Source organism: Coturnix japonica, chromosome 5 (genome assembly GCF_001577835.2).
Source record: "Coturnix japonica isolate 7356 chromosome 5, Coturnix japonica 2.1, whole genome shotgun sequence".
NCBI lineage: Eukaryota > Metazoa > Chordata > Aves > Galliformes > Phasianidae > Coturnix > Coturnix japonica.
The window spans coordinates 14,396,094-14,418,916 of record NC_029520.1 but is presented as its reverse complement, the minus strand read 5'-3'; the positions used below and the strand labels follow the sequence as shown (position 1 = coordinate 14,418,916).

Genomic DNA, 22,823 nt, shown 5'->3' with positions numbered 1-22,823 from the left:
CTTTTCATTACCAGCAATTTACAGCTGTGTGCTGTAAATGTCTTTGTAATTGCAGAGAATGAGTGTACAAACACCATTTCAACTGATCTTTCCAGGACAGTAGTGGCAACCCTACAGTTTGTGTTATTTAAAACATACAATGTGCTTTAGGGAGTATTTATGGCTTTACTCTTGTTAGATCAGTTTCTGGCTTCTTAGCATCCTCAGTGAAGGCTGTCTGCCTAGTCATTTTAAGCCCTAAGCTGTAGCTTCTTTTTCCCAGGGGCTGAAGTTTTGTTCTTGGAAGTTGAATAATACTTTTCTGATTGACCCCCGAACCACATCTCATTATGATTTTTTTATTTTTATTTTTTCCCTAAATGAAATGTTTAGATAATTAATGTTCTGGCCATATCCAACTTGCTGTCTACAAAGACCCGCAGCCCCATTCAGACAGACAGCTTGTACCCAGCTTGTGTTACCTCAGGGGTTCTTCCTTCCCAGGTCTAGGGCTTTGACACAGATGTTACCTCTTGTGTGTTCTACGTTGATTTGTTGGAAAAATATAAATAGGATGCTAAAAAGTTTTTTTGTTGTTCTTTTTAAATCCCCAAAACATAATTAAGTGCTGTAGATCTTAAAATACAATGAACATTTAGATAAGCCTTACAGGGACAACAGTTCAGAAAGGTCTTATTCATTAACTGATTTTTAATTAGGAAATTAGTTTCCCAGACAGGATTTAAAGAGAAAATAAAGCATTTGGTTCTGTAATTATTTGTGCAACTACAAATTCAGTTTCTGCTTTCAGCCATCTGCCCTGCAAGCATTACTTTTGCCATCATTTGAAACATTGCCACCCTTCATCTTCTTGTATTTTATGACTGATTCACTGCTGGTAATTCTAATAAAAAATATGTGTCCATACACCTGCCCCTTTTCCCCTTTTGCATGTTTAGATGGCCCAGGAAAGAAGGGACTTATTTTACCACAGTGATAGTAGCTGCAGGTCCCGTTCTAGATTAGTTGATTGAGCAGCCACTTTGGGGCTTATTTTCAAATAAGTCTTTGATTAGGGTGTGTGTCTGCTATAATATTGTTCTGTAGCATGTTTCTGGATCTATTCCAAGTATTTAATGTGCAATAAGTGCTGTCTGGAGAACTCAACATAGGGCATACATGGGAGAACAGATCTCATTTTATGTGGAGGCTTGCAGGTGTTGGGATTTTGTAGTTTGCTGGCTCACTGGTGGGGAACTCACTGAATGTCAGTGGATGAAGAGCCTGTATGCCATTCCTTCTGCAGCATGACTTGTATCTGCAGATTCCTTGGCCATGTTGGTGGATACGTACAGGAGCATTTCTTCAGTGCTTCTGGAAAGCTTGTTCCTAGAGGACTAACAGTAACGTTATCCAGAGTAGTTGGATTTTATCTAACTACTGTGATTTTATTGAAGTATGGAGATTACAGAGAAGTGTAATTAGATGAACGTGAAAGGTGTTATTTTATAAGCCAAGTGCTGTCTCTTTGCATGCTTTAACTTCATGTCTGCGAAGACTATGTGATGTTCAAAAGGCATATTATTCCCATTCATGTACTTTTGAGTCAATCTTATTCTATAGGATCCCATAACCTACTTCACATGACACAGCAACATATTGGGTTTCTTCACTGCAAGGCTGCAGTATAGTTTAGTACTGTAATTGAGAATAGTAGTTTCTTATCCAAACTCTCAACTTTTTATAAACTTTCAACTGTTTGTTTCACAAGTTCTCCTTCACTATGTATGTATATCTTGCTTGTACAAAGGTCCCTGATTTCATGTGGAGTTTTGGAGTGCTGCTGTTAGCAATGTATTGTCACGAACAAGCAGCAAAAACAAACGGAAGGGCGACATTTTGAAACAGTATATGAAAGTTTAGTAGTCATTTGTGTATTTGTACAGGAACTTTTCTCATTGCAATTAATTGCTGAACTGCAGAGATGTGATAGATATGATTTTGGACTTCTGTCCTAGTAAGATGTTATTGTCTTGGAAAATCCTTCTCTGTAAAGCAGTGCCAGGAAGAAAGAAAACATTGCTTCCTTCGGCAGAAACAACATCTGCTTTACAGTGTCAGGCTTTTTCTAAAAAAATAATAAGTAAATAAATTAGTGACTACATGCATCTTGCACATTTTAATTAAAAACATTTCTTGTTTGTTCTTTTTGCTTGCAGTGGCTTATTGAAATGTGAGCAGTTTGAACACTCAGTGAAAGAAGTTGAATTGCTCTCTGTTAAATGTATTTGGATTAAAGCTTTTCCTATTTTACTTAAATTGAAATTGTGAAATTAAAGGAAAAATATAGCAAGCTATAGGAGTTTCACATAATGTTTTTTAGCTTTTGTCCTTAAAACTTCTGGAGTTTCTATCTGAAAGATATTTAAGGAATACAGATGATGAAGAGTTTAGGATAGTAAGATATGTTCTTATATTTTTTGTCTTTGTTATGATATGCAGTGCTCTAGGAAGCCTGTTTGTTTTTGTGTGAATTGAATTTAATATTGTAACTGTCTCTATAAAATAGATTTTGGTTTAAAAAGTGGTATAAAAAGTAATGATTTGACAAGAAGGTGATATTTCATTTATAGTTCCCTTTAGAAAACAGAATGGGGGATCTTTGAATCAAATGCCATGTGTAAAATTTAAAATATTACTATCATCTGCATTTTATTACTTGAGTCCTGTGGATCTTGGACCACACTACCAAAATAACCTCTATATTATATAGTTGTAGTCTTGCAAACTTCCTAAGCCCAACTTCCAGTAAGCTCTCAAGGGTAAGTTGATTGAGTTGAATATAAATGGATGAGTCTTCTCTGGATCATTATCTACAAGGAAATATATACAAGCTATGATTTATTAACTGAATTTGGAATAGATTGCATTGCTGCAAACCTGAAATACACTTTGTAATATAATACTCAGTGTGAAATTGCTCTTCCTTACAAATGGTGTCAAAGCCATGGCCAAGTTGCTAGGTGAATACATAATACTTGGTCAAATAGAGAGGAAAATGTAGTTAGTTGGATCTTCAGGATGCTTCAGCACACTCAGCAGATTGCTCATATGTGTGCATTCTCTTCAGTAATTTAGTTTTCATGAGCTGTAAAGTGTATTTCACTATTAAGACTGACTGAGTTTCATGCTGCTACTGGTATTTTCTAGCATCTCACCAAGCATGTAGGCAGAATTGTTCTGACAGCCTCACTCTCTATGAGATTATTTCCTGTAGTGATCCTGCCATGCTACAGCTATAGTTTTCCTTCTGTACTGGGACTTCAGTCTTTGTCCATCTCACTTATTTTGATCATGGAACAACAAAATCTTTTCTGCTTCTAAATCTGTGTAGGATGGTCTGGGTCTCATCCTTGCACACAACTGCAGAAGTACTGTTGTTCTTCCCTTCTTCCAAGAGGAAAAGGAATTGGTTTCTGCTCTTTTCAGAGACCAGGAAGGGTAAAGACTGCCGATGCTCCTAGACTTTGGCATATTCCAAAGAAATGAAAGAGCAAATTTGCTGTATTTCAGCTCCTGGAGGCTGGAATACCCTCCAGAGTGCACGGACTGCCAGATTCATGGACAGGATCCTTCTGCAAGGCAGCAAAATGCCTGAAGGCACTGCTCCAAAAACAGATCTTTTGTTTTTGTTTTTCCCAAAGTCTAATGTTCCTTTATGGTAAATCTTGGAAGTCACCCAGTCTGAGGAGAGTTCTTCCATTGAAATTCAGGGATTGTGAATTACTGGCTGTTAATCAGCTGTTCCAGAGTCTCATAGAAAACAACAACAAAGAGTATGGTCTCAGACCAGAGAGTTTTTTTATTATGACAGAAGAATATACAGGCTACATTGGATCCTTTTCTTCTCTGGGCTTGCATAAGCATCAAGAAAGGACCAAACCACAGCTTTTCAGTGGTTATGGCATTGGTAACCATTAAAATAGAACCGGTGGTTCTATTTTTTAGTCTATAAAAGACTACTTTTAAGGCCCTGTCTACACTGTGATGGATTCTACACTGCTGTCTGATGGCAGTAAAGTATTCTAATACTATTCTATCCATCTGAAAGGTGAGAGAGTTGATGAACTATGTTTTACTTAACCTTGGTATCTGTGAAGAAAGCTGGAGTTCAGCTTTAGTGTTGGGCATTGCAGCTTAAATAATGCAGCAAGGGTAAGTCTTGTAGTAAAGTACACATTTACAAAAGGATTGTGGGAAACGACCCAGAACTTTATAAAAGACTTGGAAGCTGCAGAAGACATTTGCAGGTGGGTATCAAGGCATGATGCTGTTGGTGTCAGCTTTGATTATATTTATTCACTTACCAATCTCTTACAGTAAAAGGGCAGTATGGAAGGGTGTTTTCATGTTATGATACCCACAGCTTTTAGATGGAGATTCTTTTTTTTTTTTTTTTTTGGCAGTCCTTCAGCAGGTCTGATACGGTTGCTTTGCATTCCTGGAATGCTGAATCAATGCAAATCACACTCTTCTTCTTCCTGATGTTTACTGTGGTAGTACTTAAGCAGCTGTGTTTACTGTGGTAAGATTTGAGAGTAGACCTGTGGAATTGTGCTTGTTTAGTTGGACCAGAGGTCACCTTGTTGTGGCAACCCAGGGAGACCCAGGTGAGGTTTAAAGCAAGTCTGAGGAGATAACCCTGCTCCCTTGTTCTACTCAGTGTTGTACACTGGGATAAGATATGATGGGAAAGCAGAGGAAAGCAGATATCTTGAGTGCCCATACACCTTGTCTGTGACAGAGAATTTGGAATTAGAGCCAATCCAGCATAGTACTGAAACCTTTATATGTATGTAAAGATGAATACTGAAACCATTATATGCACGTAAAGATGACTACTGAACTGATGCTTTATGGAATGTCTGAGAAGTGTATAAATAGCTCATTTAACATATCTGAGGGCGTCAGCACAGTCTGCTTTCAGAATATGAAAGAAAAGATCAGAGTTTTCTCCTTAGCTCTGCAAATAACTGGTGAAGTGGAGCAACACTGGCTCTTGAACTCTATATTACAGCTGCACATGCATTGCTGCCTCTGCAGTTCTTTGCTATCATCATTACATGTTTTTGTCTTTCTCTCTAGCATTATCTTAAATGAGAAGGATTTGTTCAGTCCATTAAGCCCAAAGGTTTCTTCTTGGTATCTCTTACTCAATTGTTAGTCTGAAGGTATCTCACTGGGTATTAGTGCAGCTAATATGTATTGCAGTTGTACTAAAACACCCATGGATTAGCAGATATTGTGTACCGTGGACAAATATGTGCTTCCGTGTAACTTGTTCCGTAATTTGTCCGATTAAGAATGCTTGGTATAAAGCAGAAAAAATTGGTGTGTTTTAATTATTTTTTGCATTATGAATAATGCGTTACTTCTGCAAGGGACTGCATTATTTCCTTCCTCAAGTTCTTGTACAACATAGTTTCAGTTCTTGGAATGCCAATCTTTGTAAGAAGTAGCAATTGTATAAATTTTGAAGGCTGATACTACCAATATTACTCAGTTTTAGACCTTGATGAAGCTGGTGTTGGTAAGATGACCATCTGTATGTCTTTTTTAGCTGTTCTAGCTCTACTACTCATATGATTTTTCTCCTAAAGAGTATTTAATAATACACGGGAAATCCCCTTTGTTATTTCCATTGTAATGTAATTTGGCTTTATGTATGTCAGAATCCAGGTTCATTTGTCCTAGATTCCTTTTTATCTTTTTAATAGTTAAGAGTTATTATAGAAATGGGGCTAATCTCTCTTTATGTTTTTTTAAGTACCATAAGAGGAAATAGATTCTGCTTGTAAGAGGCTATTTCTGTAACAGTATATTCCTTGTAGGTGATATATTGCAATTTAAAAGACTTAATGATCTGCATTCAAAGTTTAACCATAATTTTCTTACAGTGGAGACCTTTATTCTCTAGGAAAGAAGTGTAGTCAGTCGTTTGAGAAAATACTTCATAACAATAGTTTTCTGGTTACATTGCCAATAGTTTTAACATCTAATTAATGAAAGCCATTGGAAGTGCTGGAGCTAGTCTCCCAACTACTAACCATTAGCACAAAGAAATACATCAGTTGCATCATAACGTTTGACTTGCCAGTCTCTAAAAATTGAACAGAATGTCAATAAGTGTAACTTTTCAAGTATTCAGAAATAAATTCTGGTGTTCAGTGTGCAAAGTTTGGATGGTTAATATTTCTATGATGATTTTAAATACTGCTGAGTTGCTAACTAACACTCATTGCTTTGTATATGATGTATATGCAAATTTTCAGTCAGATCCCATTGCTGTACACATTAACATTTTCATTAAAAGATGGAGAAGAAAATAAGCTGTGGACCGTAGATTTTGCATTTCTTTGTGATCTGGTTGAATACAAACTTTTTATTAAAGTTTATGTGAAATAGAGTTTTGCAGTTTTTCATAGACTGCATTTAAATTCTCTTGAGCCAACTTTTGTGACTTGAGACAGGCAAACTTCCTTGGAGCACAGCAGAGGTTTTACATAAGTAGCTTCTGTGGCAGTTGGCTTCAATGGTTGCTGTTTGGTGTTCTGAGTGATAAATCTGTTCTAATTATGTACTTGTTGTCTTTACAGTGTTCTGGATGATGAGGGGAGCAACCTGCGTCAGCAGAAGCTTGACAGACAGGTAAGATTTGGGGGAGTATCTTATTGCTCTCTGAAGTCTAGATCTTGGAGTTGTGAAATCTGCAACACGCCTATCTGGTAATTGATAAATATGTCATGCAAGAAAATTGCATCTCTGATTAGGGAATGCAAATGGGAAGTCTGTGGAGGTTGCAGCTTATGTAAAATTCTAACTTCTGCTGAAATTTTTCTTACAACTGCAGTTTCAGTGACTAACATCTTTACTGCCCAGGACTTATTTTAAGTTTGCTTACAATGTGTTTATTGTCCATCTGATGGACTGGAAAGGACAAGAGGTTCTTGTAAAAATATTGGCCAAGAGATTTACCACAGAGTTTTTACATCTTTACCTTTTCATTCCATGTGTTTAACATCGTGTCTACAGACTATTGGCATTATGTTCTATGTTGCCTATTTTGCTACTGTTATCCTGCACGATTCATACAAGAAAATGATTCAGAATCTCTCCAATGAAATCTCAGGAAATTTTGCCATTAAATTTTAATGGGGTTTGAGGTTTCCATTTCAACTTTTATTGTTGTGTGGTGCCTCTTCCATAAACCTTTGTGTTTATAATTAAGCTTTGTGAGTTTAATTTTTTGCTGTTATATGCTGTTATATCCTTTTCTTCTGCCATCTTTTTTTTTTTTTTTTTTTTTTTTTTTAGTCTATTTGCATGTCTAGTAGCATTTCATTTCCAAGTGAGAATCCTTTCTGCTTATTGTTATGCTGACCATTCTGAAGTTATCTTGGAATGTTACAGACACTTTAAGGAGCTGTAAGGCTCTAGTCTCCATTCTTGTTCTTAAATCTTACCTTTTTAAAAGCAGGATATCACTATATATGATCACAGAAGTGGTAAGGAAATGAATAAGTAAAATTAACAGTTCTGTTCTCTGTGACTGCGGGAGACGTCTCAAACAGAGAGGTATCAATGGATGCTGCATAAAGCAGCTGGGAGAAGAAATTTGTGTGACTGCTAGGATAATTCTTCACATTCTGTCAGTATTGCTTTGGCTTTCTGCAGGCGTAGCTGAGAAATGCAAATGTTTAATTAAAGTTTGTCTTGTATAGTTAGATTAAGCTCACGTCCAGCATTATCATTTGTTCCTAATTTGCAAATGATCTGCTTCTGATTTATGGAAATTTAAATTGGCATCTCTGTGTCTCATACCCTTGCTTACCCTCCCATTGCTTCACAGCTTTTCTCACTGTTGTTTTTCCAAAGGTTATTTCCAAGTAAGCTCTGACAGCTGATAAGAGTGCTCAGAAAGATCTATTTTAATTATTTACTATTTTCAGTGGAAGGTGTTTTAGCAGTGGGTTGGTGTGGGTTGTTTTTTTTTTCTCAAAAGATTTTCTATTACCCATTATAACCCAAGATCCTAGTTGCCAATTCCCACCACTAGAAAACTTAGAAGATGTAAAGATAATCTGTTGTTTTTCATCATGGATTGCTATTGTTTGGAGTCCAGTAACCTGGTTTTCTTTGTATTTTCCTCAGCGAGCGTTGCTAGAACAGAAGCAGAAAAAAAAGCGCCAGGAGCCATTAATGGTTCAGTCCAATGTGGACAGTCGCACAAGAGCGCGTAGAACGAAACATTCAGAAGAACAAGCACCATTGGTTGAATCATATCTTAACAGCAACAGCAGCACCATATACCATGGTATATCAATATGGTCTATTGCATGCATATTTACCGCAAGTTGTAGTATGATGCTGTCAATGTTAAGTTTATGCTATGAGAAGAAAGGTGGTATTTTCTAGTGAATAATCGATAACCGTCATTTGTGTTTGGGAGAAAAAGCCATCAGATCAAAGAAGACTAGTGAACAGAGGAAGGAAACTAGGTACCGTATTAGTGCCGTTGGCAATATTTAAGTGTCATCAGCCTTTGCTCCTTCTGAAGTAAGGCTCATACTGTACTACTCTATGGATCTCTTATCAGTGTTAATGATAAATTTGAAATTTGTTAACTGATTTCAACTAAGTTTGTATATCACAACCTCAAAGATATTATATTTCTTCAAGTTTAATTAAAGTAGGTGAGTAGGTAGAGAAGAATATCCAAAACTTGTAAAGTGTAGTCTGTGGTTTCTTATTAAACATTACAAATTCCAAAAGGGACAGAGACACTTCAGGTGTCACACAGGGAAAAAATTGTAAAGCCATTTCAGTACTGCTCAGAGAATTTTGTCATCAGTGATAAATCCTAAGGAAACCAGTTATTATTTAGTTCTGTGTTCAGGTGGCCCATGCTAGCTGCCCCGATGGTTCTTAGATGAATACTTTTCCTCGGGATATCCTAGAGAAAAGCTTGGGAAACACTTGTTCAGTATTTCTTGTTTTGCATACCCTAATGTTGAATTTGATTCAACTCCATAGCAAATGGCTTCTGTTAGTGCTGATGAGTGTGCAGGACATGAGCTGAAATAGAAGGGTACTGGGAGTGCAATGGCTGTTTTCAGGTTGAGAATTCTATGAGGTAGCAGAGTAGTTAGGGTTCAGTGTCTGAAAAACTGAAGCCTAAGATGTCTTTGTAAATCTACACCTGAGAAAAAAGGCCAAAACTGTATCTTAGTTTTAGAACAAACAAAAGCATAGTTGTCTGTCATTTCAGATATCTCTGAAGTGCACTGCGTGTGCTCTACTTTATGTCTGTTCTGTAATGTCATTTTCAGCTAGTGGTCACGCCTTATAACAGAGTTGTAGCAGACGTTTAGTGGACTAACAAATTATATCGTGAGAAGGTCACTTTTTTTTGTTTTTGTTTTTAATTCTTTTATACAGGGAAAACATATTTTCTGCCCTTGCTCATCATAGCCTATCAAAGGTACAGAAATTTTATGTAGCAGGTAGTATTGTATGATATAGAGGTACCATTATATACTGAATTTTTATATTGCCAGTAGAATCAAGTTTGAATTTTCATAGCTCAGAAAAAGAGGCATTATAATCCTATAAAAGGTAGCATATTTCTTATCTATATTAATTGAAGTAAATTTTGCAACAGTTTGCACCGTAGCAGACTTTCTGACTTAAGTGAGATTAACTGTGCCCTTAAGGTAAAGTGTGACTCTTCCTGTAATGTTGTACTGTACCATTTACTGGAATATTTACTAATCTCTTCTTGAATCTCCTGATTTTCTCTGAACCCTTTCAGTATTTAGCAAGGTATCAGAGAAGCAAAAGTAATCTTTTTCATATTCATCTGAAGAATCTGTCATTCTTTGGGGGTTAGCGGTCTTTGTAATAAGCTGTGCCGTTAGCAAAAGCCAACTTAGGAGAATTTGGTTACTTAGTATAGTGTTTTATCGCCTTATAAAATCCTTTGTTAGGAACATTACTCTTGAAAATATTACAAGAACTCTGAAAGCATCCTTTTTTGGTGTGGTCTTCTCTGGGAATGTGCTTAGTGTTTGCATGATACAGTTAGGTTCTGATGACCGGTTTTAACTACAGTATTCAGCTTCAGGGTTGGTACTTTTTTTTCCCCCCTTCAATGAATACATTTGTATGTGGGAGTGTCGGATGCATGAGACAGCTGGGCTGTTTCTAAAGAACTATTCTGCTCTTTTCCGTTCATTTGTTTCTGTTCTAGGCATGCAGATTTTAAGTTAAGAATGACTCTTTGATGGGAGTTGAAGGTCTGCTGAATGAACTACATTGCTCGGATGAACACATTTGTTAAGTCAATTCCTGTACAGCAAATACTGCAAAAAGAACACTTTACACCTACCATCCTCCTCTACTCTTCTTTCCTTGTATTAATTCTATGCAGCACAAAAGCACTGGTTGATTTCAAAATATAATTGGATGCCTATTTGGAGATATCTCTGTGGTACTTTGCAAAAAGTAGGTCAGAGAACATCTCAGAATTGCTGAGATCTTAGGCTTTCTGCACTGAGAAATTCTCTTTCAAACACTGCCATTGCTTATTTTGTTGCAGTTATCTTTGCTACAGTGGTTCTCTGATGAGCAACTCTATTCTGGAATAAAAACCGATTTCATTCCAGAATTATCATCAGAGTAGAGTAAAAAAAGTCAAGATCATTTTTGTTCTGGAAGAAAACATTGGCCTGGGGAGCTCTTTGTAGGTAGATAGCATGGAACAATGTATTTTACTACTTAAACTGATCGTGAATTCTTTCTGTATAAGCAGCCTTTAGCATTAGGTAAGAATTTTCAGATTCTGCAGCTTATAAATAAGTTCCATGTTGAAGTATATCCCTTTAAACCTTTTGGTTACTGTCATACTAGCTTATTAACTAATAATAGCAGAATAATGTGAGTTATCTGCAAGAACTGAGATGAATTTGGCTGAACAGGCCAACCTGAGATCAAATGAATCCTTGACATTCTAGTCCGTGAGTGGAGTTAGTCCAGTTAGTCTGAGCTGGGGTACAAGCCAGTTTGCCACATTTCCCACTACTTGCCAAACAGTGTCTGTAGATCAAGTAGGACCAGAAATTGTTTTGGGAACAGAACCTCTTGCTTTATAATCTTTGCCCTTAGGAATTTAGGCATACTAGTAGAAATACTTTAATGGCATCATTTCTAGATTAAGTCCAGAACAAAACTGACTGTGTGGAGGGAGCAGGAAGTCTGCATGTAAAATGAGCATAGCGGCCTTTTCCGTGGCACTGAATTGAATGTATTGATATTATTTTGGGGCCGCGCCTGTAGGTTAGATCCTAAATTATCTGCCTGCCATTTCAAGCAGTAATTCTCCTTCCATTAATTTCCGTGATGTTTAGCTCCAGTTTGTTACAAACAAAGCCTGTTTTTCTTGTAGTACTAAATAGAACTTCATTACTTCATCATTAAAAATAGCTGAATAAGAACATGTGTTGAAATTAAGCATAGATTGTATATAGAAGATAACAATCATTTTTTCAGTGGAATAAGCTTAATCCTTCATTGCTTTCTCCTTCTTGGGACCTTCTTTATTTTCAGTTCAGTGCCCTTCAGAAAGCAAATTGCTATCTGTTTTTTTAAAGCTTTTATTAAACATTGCTTGCCATTCTGTAGCGCCTTGCAGTTACATCTACTTGTTTGTTTTCATGTATCTCTACACCCCTTATTTTGAAGCTTTTGTTCAATACACTGTGGCACTGACACAATGTGGCACTGCAAAATTCTGCTATGACTGCAGCTCTTCTCAGTCTGGATTGCAAATACAGACACAAACCAAGTAACATGCAGAGATACATGGTTTACTGCAACAATTTAATTACATTATTTAATCACATTTAATGCAAATGATGAAAGCCCGTTTTTACAAGGAAGAGTAATTTTATTTCTATGAACATGGTGAATTTCCACCAGGGAGAGATTTTTCTTTTCACAGCAGTGAGGAAGGCAGAGATTTGAATGTGTGCCAGTTATGCTTTCATTAATATTACTGTATTTTGTTGCAGCTGTGGCTTTTTTTTTTTTTTTTTTCCTAAAGACTTGGAATTAAAATTGTTTTCCATTAGAAACCCTCTGAACAATTTTCATGTCAACTTCCAATTTAGAGATTTTGATTAACCATGTGCTAAAAAGCAAAGTAGATTCCTTATTTTCCTTTTCTGGCATTCGCCAGCACGTCTAGATAAAATGGTTGTGTCGTGTGTTGAACAGCAGATGTCAGGTAAAAGGCACAGCTTTGGACTGCTAAGTTTGACATGACATTCTGACCTTCTGTCATAAAGGGTGAGAGACAGTTTTTTGATGAATACCAAGCTGTCAACTTACAAGTGAATGTCAATTAACCATTTAAAACAAACAAAAAAAAAACCCCAAAACCCGTATTTAGGCATTCATCAGAACCGTGCGTTGCATCCTTGTATTTCACTGACCTTGAAATGAGGTGTTAGTTTATTTTTTTTGAAGACAGCCAGGAGCGTTATATGGACAAGGCTATTAATATTGAGAGATCCGGCAGCACTCCAAGTATCGTGTGGGCAAAACACCTAACTTCCAATAAGCATATATTCTGAAATCTCCCTTGCAGCTGCAGTCTCTTTACCCTTCATCCTTTGAAGCATCTTCTTGATGTATTACCAGTCATTATCATTCTAGTACATTCCCAAAATAGATAAGCTAACCCTGTAGCTGCAGAGAACAGAAGGCTGCAAGTGGTTTAGAGGTCTCTGTGTGTTTCTTGGTACTAGAAGTTTTGAGAAGGTTTCAAGGCAGCTGAGGGAAACTTCCTGGAAAGCACCCTTCTGTTCCTACTAGAAATACATTTCCTTGTTGCAGTTTGATGTTGGGAAGCAGCAGCAGCTGCCTAAAGGAACAGGGAGTCTGCTTGTGAAAGTGAGCACAGCACCACCAGTGCCCTCACAAATGGGAACCCATCCCACAGGCTCCAAATCCAACAGCATCCTCAGCAGTCCCAGATGCAGCAAGGAATGAACTGGGGTTCCTCAAGCACCAGCATGTCCTCATGTACCCTTGTTCTTTTTCTCAGCCTTTTCACATTGAGCTTCAATTACAAGTATTTTCACCTTTGTAAAATCAGGTTGATAATGCACCATTATTCAGGGATGAAACTGCAATAGGCAAACAGACAGCAATGTCTACAGCATGTAATGCTGGCACATATATGGTTTAAATGTTCCTTTTTCATCCATTATATTTGAAAGTTCTGTTTACCGTATGCAGCAGTGACGGTGTATATTCTAAATGGCTGCTGCTGCAGCAAAATTTTGCATTATAGGTTAAAGTAATGGAGGTATTTCCTTCTCTGGCCTTTGAAGCACCCATCACGGTACTTATAATCAGATATCTTTCACTGGAAATTATGGGACAAAATGAATTCAAAAAGCCTTAGGCTTTTTTTTGTTTAATCGAAGGACAGCTGACTAGACAGTGAAGATAAGTCTAACTTTTCAATGTACAATGTCAGAACATTTCATCCCTTGCTTATTAATCATTGCTTTGGGCTAAGTAGATGATGCTTCATCTGAATGAATGAATGTAGTTATATTTAAAAGGGAACTGACTAGTCATTGAGTGCTGGTGTATGGGAAATCACAGCTTGAACCACTGATTAATTAGCTGAGGCAAGTGTTGGGTCAGCTGTGGGAGCACAGGTGAAAATAATCTAGCTGTGCTCTGGAAGGGGTGGGCACTCCACCTCCTCTGAGACCTCATTTAAGGGCTGACCACCACTGAGGCAGCATCTCTTGGAGATCGCTCCCCATTGGAGACTGCCTCAGCTATCCGGTCAGGGCATCGACATTGGTGAGTTTTCTTTACTAATAATCTTTGACTATCACCATCTTGGTCAGCATCTTTATATTAGCCACCTTTACAGCTGGTCATTTGTAAAATAATGAAGTTCGATTATAAGGAGGATTATTATCTTTAAAATAATGGAAAGAACATACCCTTATTTTTATAGACTGACTGAGCTACAAATGCAGGACAGATTGCTGGGATGACCAATCCTGCTTATTTAAAGACTGTGCATCAGGGACACTTTGCTTCCCTGCTTAGTCCAAGGCTGCCATGCCTGTGGACATAGGATGCCACGCTGTCTTGTATGGGCCACTTTCCCTGACATTCTGTGCATTTGTTCCCCAGTTTGTCTTGTTCACTTTTGCAGTGTTCTGTGATGCTCAGCAAGGAGACCGCAGTCTTGAGATTTGTTTGATAAAAGACAGGAGTGAGGAACTGGGCAATGCCAAGCTGTTTATTTAAGCTATTAATCACTCACACCTCTGCCAATTTCGCCTGCACACTCTGTGAAACTTGGACTTTTCCTCTGTGTAATGAAAAGAGTGTGGGTTCAGTAAGTGCTCCAGATGATCCTTGTGCTATGGATGTAATGTTCTTCATACAGGATTGCTGTACTGAGGAGAGCAGCTCTGGGGTTGTAAGGTGCATTCACACAGACATGGCTGATTCCATCTTGCACCTCTGAGAATCTCCTTGTGTTTGCTTCTGTTTCTCTTCGTGTGCATGGAGGATGTGGTGAACAGAAAAGTTGCCTCAGAGACCAGAAACCTGGGGAGAATTTCCCTTTTCAAAGGGACAGCTGGCTGTCCCTGTGTCATGGGGCATCACTAGCCCTTCTGGGGCCTTAGAAAGTTTGCCAGGGATGTTTTTACCTAAATTTATAGGTAGCCAGTTTGTTCCAGTTAGGTTCCTTTGAGCATTTTTATTTGTTCATTTATTTTTAAGAGAACTATTCAGTTTTGGGAGTAAGAAATGGTGGGAGGCCCAAGAGTCAAGGTGAGATTCCTGTGGGGTAAACCAGTCACCTCATAAAGCTGGGGGTTTAGCAATTAACAGCAACCAGCAGCTGATGCCAACGTTTCTTAGTGCCTGCCTACAGGTTATTTTGCTTGGGGTGTGAGGTTTGATGATTTCTTTATACGTTTCACAGTTATGATTGTTTTTATGCCTCTCTACCTTGGTGATACTTGAATTCAAGGCTCTGCCTGGCCAAAAGAAAGAGATACTGTGTGTGTTGCTTTGCACAGGTTGAAATATTGACCTCAAAGCATGTCATGCTTGTAGAAAGTAATAAAGCCTCTTTTTACTTTGAAAGCATCTAACGGGATGTGAATTATGCTGATGTTCATAGTTCATGCCAAGCATAATATGCTGAGACTTCAAAAAATTAATTTGTATGGTGCAAACTAGGAGTCTAATTTCAGCTTTGTCTATAGTTTCTCCATAAGGTGCCTGGTTGTTCTAGTTATCATACTGTGGTACTGACAGTTGTGCAAGATGTGTTTCTTTGAAAAGAAAACCAGTGATTTCTTGTTTATTGTTCTAGGATGTAGCTTTAAACATAGGCACTACGACGTCTAAATGAAGCTCTTTTGCCTTCATGCTGCCACTGTTTGTGATCAGTATGGCAGACTTTAGGATGAGGAAATGGTCTTTTTACAATAGCTCAGCAATACATTAATATTCTGATATTATTTCTGGCCTGAAAGCTAGCAGCTAGCTTGTCATTGGGAAGAGGGAGAAGGTTAAGAAGTACATCCCAGTTAACTTAATGCTTCCAGTTTTTTACTGTAACTTTGCAATTTCTCATTTATTTGAATCTCCTCTTTGCATGATTTATCTGCAATACCAATTTCTGCTATGTCTGCTTATATCTGTATGCCTTCTCTGAATTCTCAATACATTCTCTCTACTCTCTCTCAATTTGTTTCTCTCTTTTTTCTCTCTCTTTTTCTTTTTCATGGGGTACCCTGAATCTCTCAAGCAGTACAGGAGGCCGAACAGGAAGATGTAAAGGTGGTAGTGGATGCCCAAGCTCCGAAGTCAACTAAAAAAGCCAAGGCAGCATCTGCGAGCTGTCAGACTGGCAGTGCCAGAAAGGAGAAAAAAGGGAAACACAAAGGTTAGCTGCATGCTGCTGAATGCAGATGTTAACTGACTGCACCAATACTTTTCTTCTTCCTCCTTATTTTTGTTTTGTTTAGTTTCTATGAAGATCAGTGCCTGAAAGGGATTTATTGAAGTTTTTATGAGGTTGGGAAATGCAGATGACTTGGACCTGTGTGTGGGAAGGAGGGCTGAATGTGTAAACCACGTCTGTTCCAAAGGAGCACGTTTGTTCAAATTCTAGATGGGTAAAATAGTCCTGATGAAACAGATGTTTTTCCTGCAGTGTTAAAGAAGTGACAACCATCTCACACCAGTATGATTTTTCTTTGTCTGCGTGCGCTGTAATTTGGAGGAGCAGCGTTCAGTTGCAGTCATTCTAAGACTGTCACTGATGTTTAAATGCTGCACAAATTTGAGGTTAAAAGTGAGAATTTTGAAAATTAAATTTGACAAAACCAAGATAATATCTAAGGAATTCTTCATGTTGTTACTTCAGGATTAATCTGTCCTAACTGGTAAACTTAGGTGGGGTGTTTGTCTGAAAAATAAATTGTTTGCAATGAGTTTGCAATGATTTTGGGTAAGATATTGATAATGACAGAAGTGTAGGTAATATAATAAATATATTGAAAAGATTTTTCATGTATGCACACACGTACACAAAAGAGAGATTCTTGTACCATAATATGCAGGGGTTTTTCTTTGACAGCTGATGACTAATGAAATTAATAAATACCTTCCCACTAGTGTGAAGTTCTTGGATAAGGCTATTGTAAAACTGTTATGCCTAGACTATACTGTATTCCCATCTTACATTTTCCTGCAGTCTCTCTATATTAAGTCTCTTTATATTAAGAATGTAGTGTCTGTTGTCGACAAGTCTACTTAACGATAATAATTACTAGCAAAGGTAATTACTGAGGTCAGAGTATGAAGCCTTATCTACAGGGATTTTTCAGGACCTGAGCCTACCTTATCAAAATCCATTAAACCACGCTGCAGCCTAATTCTTGAGATGTGAATCTTCAGCTTCTTTATATCATCCCTCTGGGACTGGGTTAGTCAGGTTTCAGAGGCTGGCCCTGAGGTAAAGAGTTTATTCGCTTATTAGTTTGTAAGAAAGGTGATGTTTGTCTCATCAATACCTAAGAATAAATAATAAATAAAAGACGAGGGTACATTTAACTCTGTGTAAAAACTGTTGCAAAATGAAGTCAGCAGAAAGCTAATATTTCTGAACTTAGCATAAAAAGTAAATCCACCCCAGCACAGGAATTCAGATGCCAAGTTTTATTCTGAAGCAGGTTTCACTGAAGAATAAAATTTCTCTTACTGGTTTAAAAGAAAACCTTCCTGTGGCTGCAGTTGAGCACTGTCTGGAGTAATACTTAAATTATTCCTACTGCATAGCCTTGAGGCTCTGTTTCACCTCGTAATGCCTGTTTGAGATGTCTGTGTACGTACAGAACTTAAAAATATTGTTCTGGTCAGATACAGTAGGCTTAATTTGGGAAATCTGCATTGTGTAGGTCCAGTGTATGTTCATGTGATTAAATTTGCATGTTTTCTGATCGGTTTTCTCCTGAATTCTTGTTGGTTATGTAGTTAGCAGAATCTTCATAATCTCTTCCATTGCCGTCAGCTGCTTGAAGAGAGTTTTGTGTTTGGTTTTGTGTGATATTTGAGGGATGGAGGGGAGGAGCTTGTCCACTTGTTAACATTTGAGCAATCCAGGTCTGTTCCATGCTGTAACTTTTACACGTCCTGCAAGTGAACATGATGGTTGCTGAGGGGTGAATGCACTTTTGCTTGGTATGATAGCATTTTAAAGGTTTCTGTTAGTATTTAGTTATAATATTACTTTTCTGAGTGCAGCTGAGCTCTTTGTGCTTGAATTAAAAAAAAAAAAGTCTTTGGACTAGATCCTATGAATACTAAGCTAATTCAGACCAAGAATCATTGAATTATACATGAATAGCTCTTGCAGCTGTAATGTAATGATCCTACTCTAGTCTTAGATGTGTAATGCCTTTTTAAGTGGCTCAAAGAAGATGAAACTATGATCAGAACAATGTGCTAAATATAAACGCGAGGGAAGTAGTAGGTTTAATGAGGTTACGCTGACACAGGGCAAGAGAAGGATGTGGCTAATTGCTCGTATAGAGCTGGTGGTTGCTGCTGTGTGAGGGTTCACTGTGTTTTGTAACTCTGTGATGGGTAGTGTAGCATTTAGCAACTTTCTCTAGATTTCTGATTGCTTACTGATATTTCTCTCTTAATGATGTATCCCAAATACACTGTGCCTGTTTTTCTCATAGAAACTCTGTTTCTTTTTAAAAAGACTGAAAATGTAGTGAATTAATTGCATTTTGTGGTGGTATTTCTGAAAGGCTGGGTGTCCAAGTTTACTGTTGGACATAATATTTGGTATTGGGAAAAAGGCAAAAAGTGAAGCAAATGAATACATAAAATTGTGGAAATAATGGGTTGAACTCTGACTTTGTGATGCAAGGAAGGACTGCATAAGGATATTAGTAAGCCGCAGAAAACAAGTAGTGCAAACAAGTAGAAACAATTGCAAGTACTAAACAAGTACCTATGAAAAACATGCACCCAGCATGGGATGCAAATACAAGGCCAGAACATCTCTAAATCCCAAATGCTGAGATTATTCATTCCAAATTGAGATTGTGCAGTTGTGCATTGTAATGTGAAGTGGTTTGGTTGTTGGGTTTTTCTTGTTTGTTTTCTATTTTCTCAGTGTAGGTTTGTGAAGTAAAGTGTTTCTGTAGCTTTTTGCAGTCAATCACGCAGAAGTGAATTGGGAGGATAAAAGAAACCTTTATCAATATAAAAAACAAATAAACATGCAAAGCCAGAACATAATTCAAAGTGGAATCTGATATGAACATTCATAATTCATTCCAGGAGGATTTGTTTCTAACTGAACCCATTGTAGATATACCATGTTAGCATGTTCTAGGAAACATTATGCTTATTGCACGTATGATGGTCAGAAAGCAGATGAGAAGCTCTGACACACAGTGCTTTTTCTGCCAGGATAACTGTTTTGTGTTTTGATTTCATTTACTTCTTCCATGTTTATTTCCTCTCTTTCACGCCTGTCTGTCTGTTTTGATTTGTGCATCCTGTCCCTTTTTTTTTTTTTTTTTAATGTAACAAGAAACTACATTAGTGCTGGCCAACTCAGAAAGTAGCACCATTTGTTGGATAAAAAGCATTATTTCTCACCATAGCACTTACTCTGATGTGAATAAAAGAGCTTATGTAGAGTAGATTTATCTTGGCTTCCTGTGCATTAAAGAGAAGGGGTTGTAGGAGGAGCAAATGAGTTTCCACTTAGAAAAACCCTGCTGTTACCAGATTTGACAAACCTTAGAAGCTATGATTGAGGAACACACAGATTTAACTGTGATGAAATCCAGCTACAGTTATCTAGATTTCATCAGTGTGAACGTAGAGGTTGCTGCTTGAGTGCTTGCTGTTGATGACCTGATGTGATGTTAGCAATAGGCCTTCCTTTGACCGAAGTTTAGACTTGATCACCTCTGGGCTCCCTTACTAAAACAAACAAACAAAAAAAAAGAACCAAAACATTTATATGTATCAATTTCCTTGCCAACAAATACTTTTGTGATTTTGGTTGGTTTTTTTCCCTGTTTTTTATTTCTGGTAGCTCCAGGTTTCCTCTGAGACACGACAGTGTCAAAGTTTTCCACAAGGTTGTCACTGAAGTGAGTTGCTTCAGTAACAGGGTTGTTTCAGTCTCCCTCTTTCTTCCCTGCCCTTCTTTGTAGTTGCCTAGAGGGTAATATAGAGAATTCCTTTTCTTCTTAACAGATATTCAAGGACATGTCCATAAGTTTTTCTCTACATTACCCTTGGGAAGAAAAATGTAGAAAGCCCTGCATCTAGCTATAAACACTTTATTTTTAGCACAGCCCACTCAGCTCGTCTTTCCTGACACTCTTCTTAATCTGGAAACTTAAAGCTGTGGACATGAGTTGTTTGCTTTTATTGCTCTGTGAACCGTCCTTCTAGCAGGTGGGTGGAAGGACAAGGAGGCAGTGAGGCAAAGAATGAGAACAAAGGGAAAAAGATCCACCTCAAGTATCACAACTATGCAGTCTTGAAAGTGCTTTCAGATATTAGGCAGGTGATGATAAATCTGTCTTTTGAACTATGACTGGACAAAATACACAAACATATATTAAAAAAATGTGTGTGCTTGCATTTAATACCACTGCATATAAGTACATTGCACATACATATATAACTACAATAATGCATGTGCACACACACAAATGTTACATAGTTAATCCTGTGTTTGCCATGAACCATCTACGGCATCAAATTTATCTGCTGCTTCCCCCCCATCTCTCCCCCCTCAGCCCCCCTGCAAATATTTTAATACTGTGGAAGTTATATTTTTTTTTCTCTCTCTCTGCCCAGCTACATCTTCCATTGCTTTCAATGGGATCACCAGCAGAACCATTTGTAATGCTTAATAACACACTCTACCAGTGATGCATGCTTTAGAATGCTGGAATTGATTTTTCTTTTCTAAAAGGGTGCCCTGCCAGGGTACCCTTTGTCCTACTGCCTAATAATACGTGATATTCTTGACAGCACGGGATATGAGCGCTGATGTTCTGCAGGCATCAGAAAGCAGCAGTCTCTGCTGCTGTCAGGGGCAGTTCTTTTGCTGCAGATATTGATCTGCTTGGAAGAAGAATAATTAGGGTATTTTGTTCCTTTTGAAACGGGTTCTCAAAGTCAGGTTTTGAGCATCCAAAACATAATCAGATTTAGATGTACATAAGGGATGAGCATCTTGTTCAATTCATGGGTGCTTAATGCTTGACATTGTAAATGTTATTTGTAAACATGTTACAATGTAACATGTAAACATTACATGTTACAATGTAATGTCATTGTAAAAGTGAGCCTTTGGTCACTTTAATGGTGGTTAATATGAATAGAGCTGTTTCAAGTACCACAGTGGATCCAAGCAGCTCTCTGTTCTAAAATACCTTTGCTGTAGTACTTATCCTGAAATAACTCATAGTCAGCAAAGCTGCCATGTTATCCCTGCAGCATTAGGAATTACACTGTTCAACATAAAACTTGTCCCTGCTAGCTAGGAATGTTTCTGTTGCCTAACTTGGTATGTAAATATTTAGATGTTTAGATGTTTAGAAACAAAGTTTCCTTTGTTACTGCTTTTCTCATGTTCAGTGCTTAGTTCACTGCAGTCGTTGGTTTGTGCTTAATATTTTTCAGTACTACCAACGACCTGATGAAAATCACAGAATTGTAGGGGTTGGAAGGAACCTCTATAGGTCATCGAGTCCAACTGTCCTACCAAAGTTTTCTGTACCTTTCATTATTTTTAATGTTTGTTTTCAACCTCTTGTTTGATTTGACTTAGGCTGGGCGAGATTAAAGTGTGGGTATCTGCAACATCCATATCACACTGTGTAAGTTAGACTTAGACAGTTTCCAAAGGGAAGTGTCAACAGAAAATATGTTGAAAACAGGTCTTATCTGTTTTGGGACTGATGCCTTTCCAGTCAAAACTTTGAGAATTTAAATCATGGCTGGCAAAGCTTGCTGAATAAACACAGCTTTGTGTTGTAAAGACCTGTGAAACAGCAATCTGTTTGACCAGTGTATGGGAAATCACAGCTTGAACCTCTGATTAATTAGCTGAGGCAAGTGTTGGGTCAGCTGTGGGAGCACAGGTGAGAGTAATCTACCTGTGCTCCCGGAAGAGGTGGGCTTCAACTCCACCTCCTCTGAGACCTCATTTAAGGGCTGACCACCACTGAGGCAGCATCTCTTGGAGATTGCTCCACAGTGGAGACTGCCTCAGCTATCCGGTCAAGGCATCAACATTGGTGAGTTTTCTTTATTAATAACTTTTGACTATTTATCACCATCTTGGTCAACATCTTTATATTAGCCACCTTTACAGACCAGTGAACTAGAATTCATTCAGACAGCATGCGTTTTTGTACAGCTGGATGCAGGATTTATATTTGTTTTTCAGTAATGTAGTATTTAAGTAACAAAGCACATGGGGAGCACTTGTGGCTTGGCAGACTGTCCTAGGAAACAGCACCCCCTGAAATATGAAAACTGAGGTGAGAGGAGCTCTGTTCTTATGCAGGAAATGGCATGGAAGGCCACCAGTAAGCTAGTGGCACTCCAGGCTTCAGAGTGGAAGCTTTCAGAGAATATGGAATTGTTTGAAAAGTGGAAGACAAGAGAACAGACAGTGGCATAGAAAGTTTAGTTCATTTCACTGATCAAGGGTAAGGTTGAGAGGTGCGTTGAGGACTGACTTCTGAAGGGACAAGGTACTTGATCATGTAGAATGTGTGTTCTTTAACAGATGGTGTAAAAGTAATCAAGTAGCAGGAACTCATTAGGCCTGTTCAGACTGAGTCACACATGGTGACATGCACCACACATGGAGGACAATGCACCACAAGAGCAATGGCAATGGGGTTGCAGTGCACTCTGTGTCACATGAAGCACCTGAAACTCTTCCCTTGCCAAGGTGATAGAAACATTTCCTTTAGCTTTATTTATACTCCCCAAGTTGGAGGGACTGATTGTTTATTTGTTGCTTATATATATATATATGCCAGAACTTACAGATTGGTGCAGAGTTTGTCATAAGGTTCTGCATGATGCAGCAGAGTCAATGATTCCTTCTGACCTTGAAATCTGACTGTGGAAAATGTCGGTCACACCTCCTCTTGTTTTGT

General features: G+C 37.9%; 1 protein-coding gene across 3 annotated transcripts in view; it reads left to right on the top strand.

Moving 5' to 3' along the window:
* TUB (TUB bipartite transcription factor) overlaps nt 1–22,823 on the top strand; it is a 112,515-nt gene that overhangs the window by 73,139 nt on the left and 16,553 nt on the right. The window contains exons 2-4 of one of the 3 annotated variants that reach the window (XM_015864096.2): nt 6,636–6,687; nt 8,191–8,353; nt 15,902–16,039. In XM_015864096.2, coding sequence (XP_015719582.1) covers nt 6,636–6,687; nt 8,191–8,353; nt 15,902–16,039 — 353 coding nt within the window. The remainder of the gene's footprint in view (nt 1–6,635; nt 6,688–8,190; nt 8,354–15,901; nt 16,040–22,823) is intronic. The other 2 variants (XM_015864097.2, XM_015864098.2) reach the window with 2 other exon arrangements.